The sequence below is a fragment of the Dromiciops gliroides genome, chromosome 5 (genome assembly GCF_019393635.1).
Source record: "Dromiciops gliroides isolate mDroGli1 chromosome 5, mDroGli1.pri, whole genome shotgun sequence".
NCBI lineage: Eukaryota > Metazoa > Chordata > Mammalia > Microbiotheria > Microbiotheriidae > Dromiciops > Dromiciops gliroides.
In genome coordinates, this window is record NC_057865.1 from 47,431,288 (window position 1) to 47,445,231 (window position 13,944).

General features: G+C 40.2%; 1 protein-coding gene across 2 annotated transcripts in view; it reads left to right on the forward strand.

Moving 5' to 3' along the window:
- Positions 1-13,944, forward strand: part of CDK6 (cyclin dependent kinase 6) — a 272,271-nt gene that overhangs the window by 177,731 nt on the left and 80,596 nt on the right. For both annotated transcript variants that reach the window (XM_043968766.1, XM_043968767.1), the window contains exon 4: positions 8,775-8,884. In XM_043968766.1, the coding sequence (XP_043824701.1) occupies positions 8,775-8,884 (110 nt within the window). The remainder of the gene's footprint in view (positions 1-8,774; positions 8,885-13,944) is intronic.

Consider the following 13,944-nt stretch of genomic DNA (forward strand, 5'->3'; position numbering starts at 1 on the left):
AAAAACCCATTCAGCACCTCCAGAGGTTGGCAGGTTGTTACAGCTTGTAAAGGACTCAATAAACACTGCCCTCGCATTTGTTCCAGCCGGTCACTCCAGCCGATCGTTGCCATTGTCATCTCCGCTTACAGGACAAACTGCTTTGTGACCATCAAAAGCCCCCTTTGGCACGGAGCTGACCAAACCAATCTCCATTTGCTGCCTTCATTGTTTCACCCCAGGTCTTCTAAGTTTAGTTGCCCCGCCCCCGCCCCTTGTTCCCCTCATCTTACTCTAATTTACAAGAATCTTCAGTTTTACCAGAATTCTAGACCCTAATAATGAATAGGTTTATGGAAATTTTTCCCTGTGCTGCCTAGAGATACTGTGGAGTAGAGGGAGTCAAGGGCTCCCTTCATGTCTCAGCTTAAGTCTCACCTTCTCAAGGCCCCGCTCAATCTTACTGTCTTCCTGCTGAGATGATCCCCCCGTTTATCCTGTATAGAGGGTGTCCCCAAAGTCTTTGTGCACACTTAGGTTTCAGTGGCTTTAAAGTGCACTAAAACTTTGGGGACACCCTGTGCCTAATTGTCTGCTTATCTCCCCCATCAGCCTGTGAGCTCTTTAAAGGGGGGGGGGGCTATCTTTTTTGCCTTTCAACGTCTGGCACATAGTAGGCCCTTAACAAAATGCTTAACTTGATTGCCTCTGTGACCTTGAACGGGTTCCTTCTCTGAACCTGTTTCTTCATCTGGGAACTAGAGATCTGAGCCTCCATTTCCTCATCTGTAAATTGGGAATCTCGGCCTCACCTTTAAATCAGAAATATGAACGGCATAGGGTTTGGGGCAAGATCAGATGAGATAATGTTCATAAAGCACTTTGCAGACTTTCCAGTATGACATACACAAGTTATTGTGGTGACAAATCTTAATTACCCTGTTCTTCTTGGCTTTTTCAATGGGGTTCAGATAGAAATCATCTCAAAATGAGTTGCTTGCCTGCCTATTGTCTGTCTGTTATATTCTATAGACAGCTGCACAGGGGGATAAAACAACTGCTTTTTTGTAGTTACATAAAAGTATTAGAATGTAAGCTCATCCTTTGTAAACTCACTGAAAGCTTCCTTAATACAACTCCCAAAGCAGAAAGGATAACAGGAATGATGCCTGTGCCATCCTGTCACCCCGTGGTTTCAGTCTCTCCTGCTAGGTACCGGGTATCCTGTTTGGTTATTCCATGTAGCTTAAAGATCATGTTTGCATTTTTTAAAAGTTGTAATTGTTCTTAGGGATCAATGTCCTGTTCAGACAACTGTCGGGCAGTCAATAACATTTATTTCATGTGCTAGGCATTGTATGAAATGCTAAAAGAGAGACAACCCCAGCCTTTAAGAGCAGTCTAATAAGGGAAGACAACACATTAAAAAAGAAGGCAGAACAAGGTGTAGGGGGATGGGATGAAGGCGTGCAGATGGTGAGAAATTAAAAGACAGCTGACCGGGGCAGCTAGGTGGTGCAGTGGATAGAGTACTGGCCCTGGAGTCAGGAGGACCTGAATTCAAATGCCCCCTCAGACACTTGACACTTAACTAGCTGTGTAACCCTGGGCAAGTCACTTAACCCCAATTGCCTCACCAAAAACAAACAAATAAAAAATAAAATAAATGAGTTCATTCTGCGATAAAAAGATCTTCACTTTAAGGACCGTTTATTGGTGAATTTCTCCAGAATATCTTCAGGTCCCTTATGGTGAGGGGTTATTATCATTTGTCAGTATACAGTAAATGAAAGCTAGTGAATGTCTAACGAATTAGATTACAAATGAAACCTATGATGCTGGAGTGTAGCAATCAAAATATTTAAAAAGCAAGTTTATTAATCCACTGACCCAGAAGTGGTGATAATCTATGTATCCAGTGGTGTTATCTCTTATTAGCCTCTGCTATTGCTCAGTGAAGGGATACTTGCATGCTCCAAAAGTATCTCTCTATATTTTTGTTGTGGTTATCAGGTACTCTAAGAACATCTATCGGGGGCAGCTAGGTGGTGCAGTGGATAAAGCACTGGCCCTGGAGGACCTGATTTCAAATCCAGCCTCAGACACTTGACACTTACTAGCTGTGTGACCTTGGGCAAGTCACTTAACCCTCATTGCACCACCACCACCCCCCAAAAAAAGAAAAGAATAGAAAGAACATCTATCATTTTGTCTCCTTTTTTTGGTGAAGAATTATTCAGTTTTTTGTGGCTCATTAAAGTGATGGGCCCTTTGTTAGGAATTTTCTAAAATTGTTAGGAAATTTTCTAAAATTGTCCTAGTCCATTTTACAGTACTAAAAGTATACCTTAAGATGAACCTGTGTAGATGTTAATTGCTTTAAACATTTTTCTACCCATCAAGCTTTGATTTTAGGTTGCCACTAAGTCTGTTAACTTATTTAACCGTTGTTTTGTCCTAGATAACAGCATGCCTAATATTACAAATACTAAGGTGTCACCTTTACCTATTGATTTGATTTAATTTCTGGAGTTTATTGTTATTATTATTATCCCTTTCATCTTTTTTGAATAGGGTTCTAATATTGATAATTCAGGTACTAATATTTTCAGATAGTGATATTCAGATTATGGGTGTTTTATTCTGTGCTCTAAAACTTTAAAACACTATGAAAGCCTTGAATTGGCTATCACATGGAGAACCATGATGCTTCCAAATATTTTTTTAATGTAATCAATAAATTTCCATTCACAATGCCTATGCTGGTATAATTGAAGAAATTGGCTTATTCCTGGTATTTCTAATAATGGATGTGAAGATGACTCAGAATCTAAATGATTTGTGGAGTTGTTTTTGGTTTTGGGGTTTTCTTTTGTTTTTTTGTTTTTTAGTGAGGCAATTGGGGTTAAGTGACTTGCCCAAGGTCACACAACTAGTAAGTGTTAAGTGTCTGAAGCCAGATTTGAACTCAGGTACTCCTGACTCCAGGGCTGGTGCTCTATCCACTGTGCCACCTAGCTGCCCCGGAGTTGTTTTTTAAGAGGGGAATGGGGGGGGGGGAGCAGCTAGGTGGTGCAGTGGATAAAGCACCGGCCCTAGATTCAGGAGGATCTGAGTTCAAATGTGACCTCAGACACTTGACACTTACTAGCTGTATGACCCTGGGCAAGTCACTTAACCATCATTGCCCCACCAAAACACACACACACACACAAAGAGAGAGAGAGGAATAGAGGGCCTGGATTGGTTATGGTGAAAATTGGAAATTCGTTGAAAAAACAATCAATAAGCATTTATTAAGTGCCTGCTGTGTAGTTGACATAGTGTGAAGCTCTAGTGTTAACAAAGACAAAAATAAAACAAAAACTGCTCTCAAGGACCTCCAGAGAGACAAAAAATACACTAATGAATATATAAAAAAATAAAACTTTTTGAGAAAACTCCTGGGATCCTATACAAGGAACCTGAGTAGAAGCTTGATATGGTAGAAAGAGTGTTAAATCTGAGATCAGAAGATCGAGGTCCAGATCTTGGTTCAGATCTTGGTTCTGACTCTTACTACTCCAGTGAGCTTGGACAGTACACTTAACACTCAACCTCTCTTAGTTCTCAGTTCTTCATCAATAAAATGGGCAGAGCAGTTTATATTACCTCAGAGATCCCTTTCAACGCTTAATCTAGGATTCTATGACTTTTCTCCAGGTTGATATCAGTTCATTGATCACTATTCCTTGAATCTTATTAGTTTTAGTCATTACTGAGCACACCCAGCTGTGGTCTCATCTAGCTGACATTTCTCCATCCGGTGCCCAAGAATCATATGAGAATGTATGATGAATATCATATTTCTTGCCTTCTCAATGGATTTAGGGGGTGTCCAGGGAGGGAGAGAAGAATTTTTTTAAAAAGAACATGATGAGAGACTGTCAAAATCCTGAAACCTAGTCATATACTCTGTCTACTGTATTCTCCTGATTACCATGCTAGTTACCCTGCAAAAAAAAGGAACTGAGTCTGGCATGACCTCTTCTCCATAAACTCATCATACTGGTCATTAGTGATCATCACTTCCCTCATAAACCATCCCTTTAATAAAACAGTCCATAACTTTATGCTTAACTTTATCTGTGACTTACAAGGAAGCTACATTGTTATAATTAAAAGTTACTTTTGTTATAAGTTTCTAAAGCAAAGAATTACAGAATTGAGAGTTGGCGGTGACCTATTAACGTCCATCCCATCCGACCTGTACATGAAAAGGAATCCTCGCTATACTGTACCCTTTGATACCATGCAGCTTATCTTGCAGATATTAGCCTTCTACATAGCAGGAACACTATGAATATTTGTTAAATCAAGTTACATACTGCATTCATTGCTTCATGTCACATACTTTCCATAAATTTTATAAATTGGGGGGGTTTTTTGGTTTTTGTTTATACCCTTATAGCTTTCCCCAGTATCCCTAGCCTTTCTCATCTCAGATAACCATCCCATATAACAAATAGTATTTTTAGAGATCAAAAAGAAGAGAAAAAATCAGTATAACTGATCGGTATATTAGATACAAAGCACATGCAATATTCAACATCTGTGGACCTCCTGCCTCCATGAAACCGTGGATTTAAGAGTGTTGTGTTTTTAAATGTACTTGTATTCTTTTTTCAAATCGTTGTATTTTTTAGGCATTGTTAGAGTAGTTGCTCCTTATATTATCGACTTGCTGAACTTGTAGGTAAATGCATGACCGGTTGGATAACAATGCTGAATTTAAGAAACTGAAGCCAAATATGTGGTGATAATTGACAGTGACATGTAAATAATTTAGAAGATCATAGGTTTAGGGCTAGAAGAGACCTCAGAGACCTTCTACTCTCACCCTTTTATATCTGGCCCTAGTTCATGAATTTGCTCATCATTTACCCACACATACACACACACATGTCCCCTAATAGGAGGCAAAACGGTAAGAAACATAAATGAGATACTAGGGACTATCTATCACCACTCTGACACAGCTGTTTTCCATTTGGGAACTATTGCTAGCTGCCAGGAGCTGTCCAAGGCTGAAGCTCATTTGAAGAAGAAAGAAGGGGGTAGAGTTAGCATGTGGTGCTTGTGTTTGTAAGTACACAGGCACACATGCCTTGTTGTATAGGACCTAATAGGTGACTTCCCATTGATCAAGCTCAGACCTTATTCGGCGTGTATGTGTCTTTGTCTATGTGTTTAAACTCTAGACTGACCTTGCACTTTGTTTCCAGACTGTCCCTTATATCTTGTTAATATTTTGTTGCCAAATTATCCTTCTAGTCCTTGAAACTACCTTCTGTCATAGGCTTTCCTGCTCATTACTCTAATAACTATCTCACTTACTCTTTTACTTCTTAGAGATCATTAACAGAAAGTTTTCTAGTCCCAACTCATCTAGATCCTCCAACCCCATGTCCACCAGGCTTCAGCCATGGCCATGAATGACAAGGTCAAGGGGAGTAAGAGACTAAAGTCTAAAACCAAACTAAATTTATTATTAAATAAGATTAATGGATATGTATCAATGCACAGCTGGGTTCATGGTTCAGAAACTAGACTAGAAAGGCAGCAAATCAATTGTCTTAAGACATGTATTTCAGAATCACTTAGGACCCAAGCAGTTAATCAATAAACTCTTATTAAATGCTTCCTATTGGCTAGGCACTGTTATAAGCACTACCAGATAAAATTGAAGATTTTTCTTAAAGATACTTCAAAACTTTGTAAATTCAATTTAACTTATTTATTCTCTTTAATAAATAAGATCTATTTCTTTGGTTATTTGTCTAGAGCTATTTTGAATGGTTATAGGAAAGTTAAGAAGACTCTTGGCAACAAAAGTAAGCTTCACTGATTAAAGGCTTGATGGCCAAGAAAAGGGGACCCTATTAAAACTCCTTGTAAAAGGAATTCCTTACTGCTTTGGGTTTATTATGGAGAACATGAAAAGCTGGTGTACTCAGAATGTTTCAGAATATGAACTTTTCTTTTCCTTCCATAAGCACCTGACATCAGGAACACTTGGGTGTAAGTCTTGTCTCTGAGACTTTGTGGTGGTATGACCTGACATACGTTATCTAACCTATCTATGTCTCAGTAAAATGAGTGGCACTGGACTGGATTGAAGGTTCCTTCTGGCTTTAAATCTGTGATCGTATAATCTTAGATGTCATCAATCTAAATACTCTCCCATGATGCTAGTCATAACCCATTCACACCTTGGCCTCTTGTGTGACTCTTGTCAGGTTCCTCCCTAGAACTTATTGGAGCTCCTCCCTAGCTTTTGACAGGGCATGGACTGATAAATGGTGCCCAAGAGCTTTCCATCAGTATCTCTGATTCTCATTATGTAATGGAACCACCTTTTCCAATAATGCATGTCTTCATTGACATGCCAGCAGAGATGGCACTTAGTAAATTAAACCAAATTTTTTTAAAATGGTACCATCTTAAATTGAATTAAGAAAGGTGTGGTACCTGAAACAATGGAAGTGATAATCCTACTCTCCTGAGTCCTGTTTAGACTACATCTGGAAATACTGTATCCACATGTGTGGACATTGCATCTTAGGGCATTACCAAACTAGACAATGTGTCCAGAGGAAAGTACCAAAGACAATGACGGCATTTGAGGGCTTCACTCAAAGGCTGGTTGACCATGTTTGGAATGTTAGAGGAGATTCTTGTTATAGGTCATACATACTAGGTAGCCTCTGAGCTCTTTTTAAGATGCTGTGAACTGAATTTGGAAGGATTAGCACCTGAATTTTACCTGTTGTACTCTGGACTTTCTGAGCATCTTGGCATCTTAAATTCATTTCCAACAAGCATTTCTACATTTTGAGTCACATCTAGTTAGCAGTTTCTTCTAACTATTTCAGTGCTGAGCGAATCTTCCCCAAGCATGGATTTGACTGTGTCATTCCCTGGCTCACTGTCTGTTTCTAGACCACGTTTTCAGACATACCGTGTTGTCCTTCACACACTGAACTACTTAATGTTTCCCAAACTGAATTCCATCTTCTTCTGCCTTTCCTGACTTTTCAGAGGCTCTCCTTCTAAGCCTAGAATTCATTCCTTCCCTGTCTCTTTCACCTACCGTCCTTGGTTTGTGTGCCACCCCCTAAAGAAAGCTTGTTCTGATCCCCCTCCGTCTTCAAATTATCTTGTATTTCCTTCTCTGTGTACATGTGTGATACCCCAGCAGAATGTAGAGTCCTTCAGTGTTAAGGCTGAGTTTTGCTTGTGCCTTTGCTTGTTGTTTTTGTTGAGCTATTTTCAGTTTTCCACTCTTTTGATCCCATTTGGGGTTTTCTTGGCAAAGATAATGGGGCAATTTGCCATTTCCTTCTCCAGCTCATTTTACAGATGAGGAAACTGAGGCCAACAAAGTTACATGACTTGCCCAAGGTCACATAGCTGGTATCTGAAGCTGGATTTGAATTCAGGAAGATTAGTCATCCTGACTCCCGGACTGGTGCTCTATCCACTGTGCCACCAAACTTCCCCTGATAAATGCTTTCATTGGTTTGGATTGGATTGGATGAAAAGATGAAATCCAAATGGAAATTATTAGAGCTTATCTGTTTTTCCTTACTCTCAAACTAGAAATGGTCATTTAAAATTCATAATTTTAAATTTAAAATATCCTTTAAAAACTTTCCTTTTTTTCTTTTTTTTCAGGGCAATAAGGGTTAAGTGACTTGCCCAGAGTCACACAGCTAGTGTCAAGTGTCTGAGGCTGAATTTGAACTCAGATCTTCCTGAATCTAGGGCCAGTGCTCTGTGCCACCTAGCTGCCCCCTAAAAACACTCTCAAGTTTATCTGGTTCTAAGTGATTTTTGAAATATTTTGAAATATGCGTTAATATTTTCTTTTTTCTTTCTTTCTTTCTTTCTTTTCTTTTTTTTTTTTTTTTTTTTTTTTGGTGAGGCAGTTGGGGTTAAGTGACTTGCCCAGGGTCACACAGCTAGTAAATGTTAAGTGTCTGAGGTGGGATTTGAACTCAGGTCCTCCTGAATCTGGGGCCAGTGCTGTATCCACTTCACCACCTAGCTGCCCCTGCGTTAATATTTTCTTAAGAAAATGGATTTGCTATTCTATAGACAGTTGGAACATTAATACTCTTTTGATTTACATTCTCCAAACTGTAATAGGTTCTTATGTTTCTGGGGTGTTTTAGGTATTTCCCAACCTGGAATCTGGGGAAATTGTAGGATTTTTCCCAATCCTTTTCAAGCCTTTGGTTCCATTAGTTTCTAAAGAGATGTGTTATTTTGTCAGGTGGCTTTGTTTAGTTTATCATGTTCTCTCACTAAAAGCCAACTTTGACTCAGCACCTGTAATTTAGACTTTAAAAGGTTCCCCCACCCCCAAGCAGAATTCTGCCATGAAAAGGGGGTTCCTGGTATAGAATCAGAAGACTAGGGCTCAGATCTTGACTCTGCTATTTACTACCTCTCTTGGCCTCAGTTTACTTTTCTGTAAAATGAGAGTGTTAGACTAGATAGTGTCTAAACCCCCTTCCATCTCTAAATATATGATCTTGCACTGTGCTAAAAGTTGTGAAGTTTCTCATAAGTCAGCTGATGTATTCACCTCCCTGAAAAATTCGTCTTTGCCTCCCTGTTTCATTTGTAGCGCTCTAAAGAATGGCAGAGGGATTCTTTCTTCCTTGGATCTTGGCACCAACTAAGATGGGGCATTGGTGCTGAAGGAAATAATTATTTTCTACTTCATGTATGTTCATGCTCTTTTGCAGGTGGTTACTTTGTGGTACAGAGCACCTGAAGTCTTGCTTCAGTCCAGTTACGCCACACCAGTGGACCTATGGAGTGTTGGCTGCATATTCGCAGAAATGTTTCGTCGAAAGTAAGTACAACTGGGCAGCTAGGTGGTGCAGTGAATAGAGCACTGGCCCTGGAGTCAGGAGGACCTGAGTTCAAATCTGGCCTTAGACATTTAACACTTACTAGCTGTGTGACCCTGGGCAAGTCACTTAACCCCAATTGCCTCACTTTAAAAAAAAAAAAAGTAAGTACAACTATTCTCTATCTGTTTTACCTGAAAGTGGGATCTGGGGTCTCCTGGTGACTTGACTGGCAGTCTAAAGCTTAGCATTGGTGTTATAGCAGGAGTAGTACTAGATTTGCTCAGCCCCTCTTGGAAAAGGGCTCTTCCTTCTTCCCTGCGCTTTTAGGTTCCTCATCTGGAAAATAATAGGGTTGGGCTAGATGGCTTTGGACGTCCCTTCTATCTCTGTTCATCTTTGAGTTGAAGATTATTAACTTATTTCTGTTTCCAAGAGGTAACCATGGCTCACCTTCTACCTACCCTGGCAGCTGTCATCACAGCCACAGAATTTGAAAGTTGGAAGGGGCCTCATCAGCCATCTAGCTTAAAGGAAAGGAATCCTCAATATAGCATCCTCTGCCTAAAAACTCCCATCAATGGGGAACCCACCACCTGGGATGGAGATGAGTCATTGTACTTTTACGTAGTTCTCATTATGAGGAAGTAAAAATTGGACGCTTTGTGACTTCTACTCTCTGGGACCAAACAGAATCACTCAGATCTCCCCTAAGTCTTCTCTTCTCCCAGCTGAACATGCCCAGGTTATCCACCCAATCTTCAGATGACGTGTGACCAGTTTGTGATCTTTCCTTATTAGGCACCGAGGCCTTTTTTTTTATTCACCAAACATTCATTAGGTACTTCCTGTGTGAAAGGCATACGGGTTTGGCTCTGGGGTTATGAAAACAAACTAAAAAGAAAATATTGATGTCCTTAAGAAGCTTACATTCCTCCGGGGATACAGAACGTAAACAGATAAATAAATACAAGATGATTTGCAGAGGCAGGTAAGGGATAACTTCCCCTGGAGGTCACACTTGAAGGAAGATTAGGATTTAAAGGAGGAGAGGTAGGGAAGGTGTGCCACCCAGGGACGAGGGTGGCAGGAGGGGGGACAATAGCTTGTTCAAAGTCAGGGCAGCGGGGATTGAAGGGAAACTCCCACAAATAGGCAGATTTAGGGATTGATGTGAAATAAGTTTAGGAGGGAAAACTGAAGGCCACATTGTAAAGAGGTTTAAACATCAAGCTGCATTATATTTTATCTGAGAAGCGATATGGTACTATAGAAATTGAATAAGAAAGACACACAGTCAGACCCATTTTTAGGGAGATATTTTAGCAGTTATGTGGAAGTTAAAGTAGAGATGGGAGGATTTAAAGGCAGGAAGACCAATTGGAAAGCTATTGCTATAATTCATCTAGGGGTGGTGGGAGGAGGCAGAGAATACCAGTGTCACAGTGAAAGAATATTCAGGAGGGGGTGATCAGCAGTGTCATGAACTGCAGGAAGGTTAAGAAGAATGTGGACTGAGAAAAGGCCACCATGTTGAATAGTTGAGAGAACATTGGTTGAGGAATGAGTAACTGATGTGTGAATGTAATGATGTTACTGTGCTATAGGAAATAGGCAGAATTCAGAGAAGCAGTTAAATGAGCTGTTGAGTAGTAACATAACAGAGCCAGGAAAAAAATAGACATAATGACTGCAGTAATATAAAACCAAAACCAAAATTGAACACAGTATAATTATGATGACCAAGCTTAGCCATGAAGAAAAGTAGAAAAAATGTATCTTCGGGGCAGCTAGATGGCGCAGTGGTTAAAGCGCTGGCCCTGGATTCTGGAGTACCTGAGTTCAAATCTGGCCTCAGACACTTGACACTTACTAGCTGTGTGACCCTGGGCAAGTCACTTAAACCCCATTGCCCTGCCAAAAAACAAAAACAAAACAAAACAAAAAAGAAAATGTATCTTCCTCCCTTCATTACAGAGGTGGGGAACCTGGGATCTGGAATGTGGCATACATGGATTCTCTTTTCAAAATTTTTTTTAAATTTTGTTTTTTTTTTTCCTGAACTTACGCACAAGAAAATGAGCATGCCCATGTAGTAGAACATAATAAGAGAATCACTGTTAAATATAATTTGCTTTTCTTTTTAAGTATATAATAAGTTCATGTAGCTTTTTTAAAGCTGTCTTGGTTGTCTGTGTCTCTTTCAGGTCTTCCTTCTGTTTTCTTCATTAAAAAAAAAGATGTTTTAATGACCCTCTTTTATTCTCTTCTTTGTTTTTTAATTGCATATACTTTTATATATGGCTAATGTGTTGGTTAATTTTGTTCTGAACTGCTTTTTTTATTTCATCTTTGATCCCAAAGGATGATTTTCTGAGTAAGGGGTAGGGAAAAATATATTGAGAAATAAACATTAGGAAAGAAAGGAGCTGAAGGAAGAAAGGAGTGGATATGAAGTAAAAACCAAGAGCATAAAATAATTTTTTAAAAGAAAAGATTAGATTCATATGAGTTTGAGTGTTAAGGTGATTTAGAAGTGAGAGGGAAATGAAGAATTGGAGATGAACGTAGATGGCTGTTTTTAGGAGTTTGGGCAATGAAATGGAAGAGAGGGTGAGGATAAGGAGGAGATGGCACACAGGTAAAGGAGTTTTAAAGATCCTATTCAGACACTTCAGGGAAAGAGGCAATCAGTAAAAATAAATTGACGGGGCAGCTAGGTGGCGCAGTGGATAGAGCACCAGCCCTGGATTCAGGAGGGCCTGAGTTCAAATCCGGCCTCAGACACTTAACACTTACTAGCTGTGTGACCCTGGGCAAGTCTCTTAACCCCAATTGCCTCACTTAAAAAAAAAATGAAGATAGAAGGGGCTCCTGAAGGAGTTGGGAAATGATGAGATCAAAGGCACAAGGAAAAAGATTACCCTGGACAAGAAGAAAAGCGCCCCCTCCCTTTCAGTCTAGAATAAATCAGGAAGGAATAGTGGTAGGAGTAATAGAGAAGGGTCTGGGCATATAGGCTAGGGGAGAAGAGGAAGCACACAGTGGATGGCTTCTCTTCTCTCAGTAGCAACAGGGAGGAGGGAGAAGTGGAATAAGAGACTTAAAGAAAAGATTTGGAACAGATATTGTGAGGGAGTGTAGGAGAGAATCAGTCAGGGGAGAATAAAAGGGCTGTTGTGCAACAGTAGGAACCTATTTGAAATTTGAGAGCATAAATTTGCAGTGGGTCCAGTTAGCACAGTTATATGACTTCTCCATTTGCTTTTATAGCAAAATATGAGTAGAAGGCATCGAAGGTGGGGGTAACCTAGGCCTATCATTTTGCAGGGCATGAGTGGTGATAGAACAAAGGGTCAAAGGATTCAAGGGTAAAGGACAATGTATAGTTAATTAACTATACGGTCAAGACTACAAATTCCTCACTTTGGCATTTAAAGATTATGAAGAGAAGAAAATGAACCCAGATCAAGGATAATGAACTAGGAGAGAGCAATTAGGGTTAGATGACCAGAAGTCACAGTGAGGATAAAGAAAAGGTTGAAGGGGGAGTGAAGCAGAGGAAGAGGTAGAAGGATAGATAGGAAGTTGTGACCCAAAAGAGGAATTTGTTTGTTCTAGCTCACGGGAGTAGGACAGTTATATAGGTGATGGTGAGTCTGAGGGGGCAGGTAATAGAATTTTAAGAGGTTACACACATATTTTTAATGTCAGAAAGTGCCACATGTAGGAATTCATTCTTGTGATGTCATATATGTTAATGGGAAGGCCTAAAGCTTTTGATATACAGTAACACACAGGACATAATTTTCAAAATGAGTCAGAGGAAGCACAACTTTTCAAATTTGCCTGTGGTTTTTAAAAAAAACAAAAGTCTTTCCCCAGCTCTGTTGAATATATTCTATCTTTCTATTCTAATTTTGCTTTCATTTCCATTTAAAAAAAAAAACAATTGGGAAGGTGTTTGCCATGGGCCAATGATTGGATGTTCTTTTTCTTGTGATATGGCCATAAGAGAAAGTAAGGTTGTCTAAGAAGTGAGAAGGGTCTCAGACTTATGCAGAATCTATTAAGCCAAATAATGTCTTTGCAAACTCATGCAAACTAGGGCAAGATTAAGGAAATCCATTCATCCCTAGGATTTGGGGTGGGTCACAGTGTGGATCCTACTTGTTTGAATATGCAATAGAGAAGAATGGATCCTGAGCTGGAACCACCATGAGTAAGAGAGGCATTCAGTCCATAATTACTGCTTAAGCATCTTCTCTGTACCAGGCCCTGTGGTAAGCACAAAGACATGTTATGCTGATAGAGAGAGCCCAGGACTTGTAACTAGTCATCTGTCAGACCCTTTTTGCCTGAATCTGTATGGCTATAAAGGCAGTGAGGTAGCACTGTGCTACCCCCACATAGAGCACTAGCCCCAGAGTCAGGAAATCTGGCCTCAGACACTTACCAGCCATGGGACACTGGACAAGCCACTTTTAATCTCTTTCAGCCTCAGTTTCCTCAGGAAGGCACTTCAGAGGAGGGACAGAGGGAGGGAAGAAGAAAAGAAAGGAAAGGGGAGAAGGAGGAAAGAAAGGATTGATCTATCAAGCATCCACTATGTGCCAGGCACTGTGCTAAGCACTTTAGAAACATCATCTCATTTGATCCTCATAGCAACCCCGGGAGGTAGGCACTATTATCCCCATTTTACAATTAAGGAAACTGAGGCAAAGAGAAGTGACTTGACCAAGGTCATACAGCTAGGAAGTGTTGGATTCGTACTCAGGTTTCTGACTCTAGACCTAGCCCCTAGGATCATCTAGTCCACCTCCTCACAGAAGCTAAACCCTAGAGTGGTGAAGTGACTTGCCCACAGTCAGCCACGCTGAGAGTTGGTGTCAGAGTTAGGATTTGACCCCAGGACATCTGACTAGAAATCCATTGCTTTCCACCATATGACTCTGCCTTTCGAGTGCCTCTGAGCTGGAGGTCCTTCAATATTCACTGCCTTTCATCCTGTTCCATATTGATGGAGCCATGCCAGAAGTATCCACTTCAGGACAATAGCTGA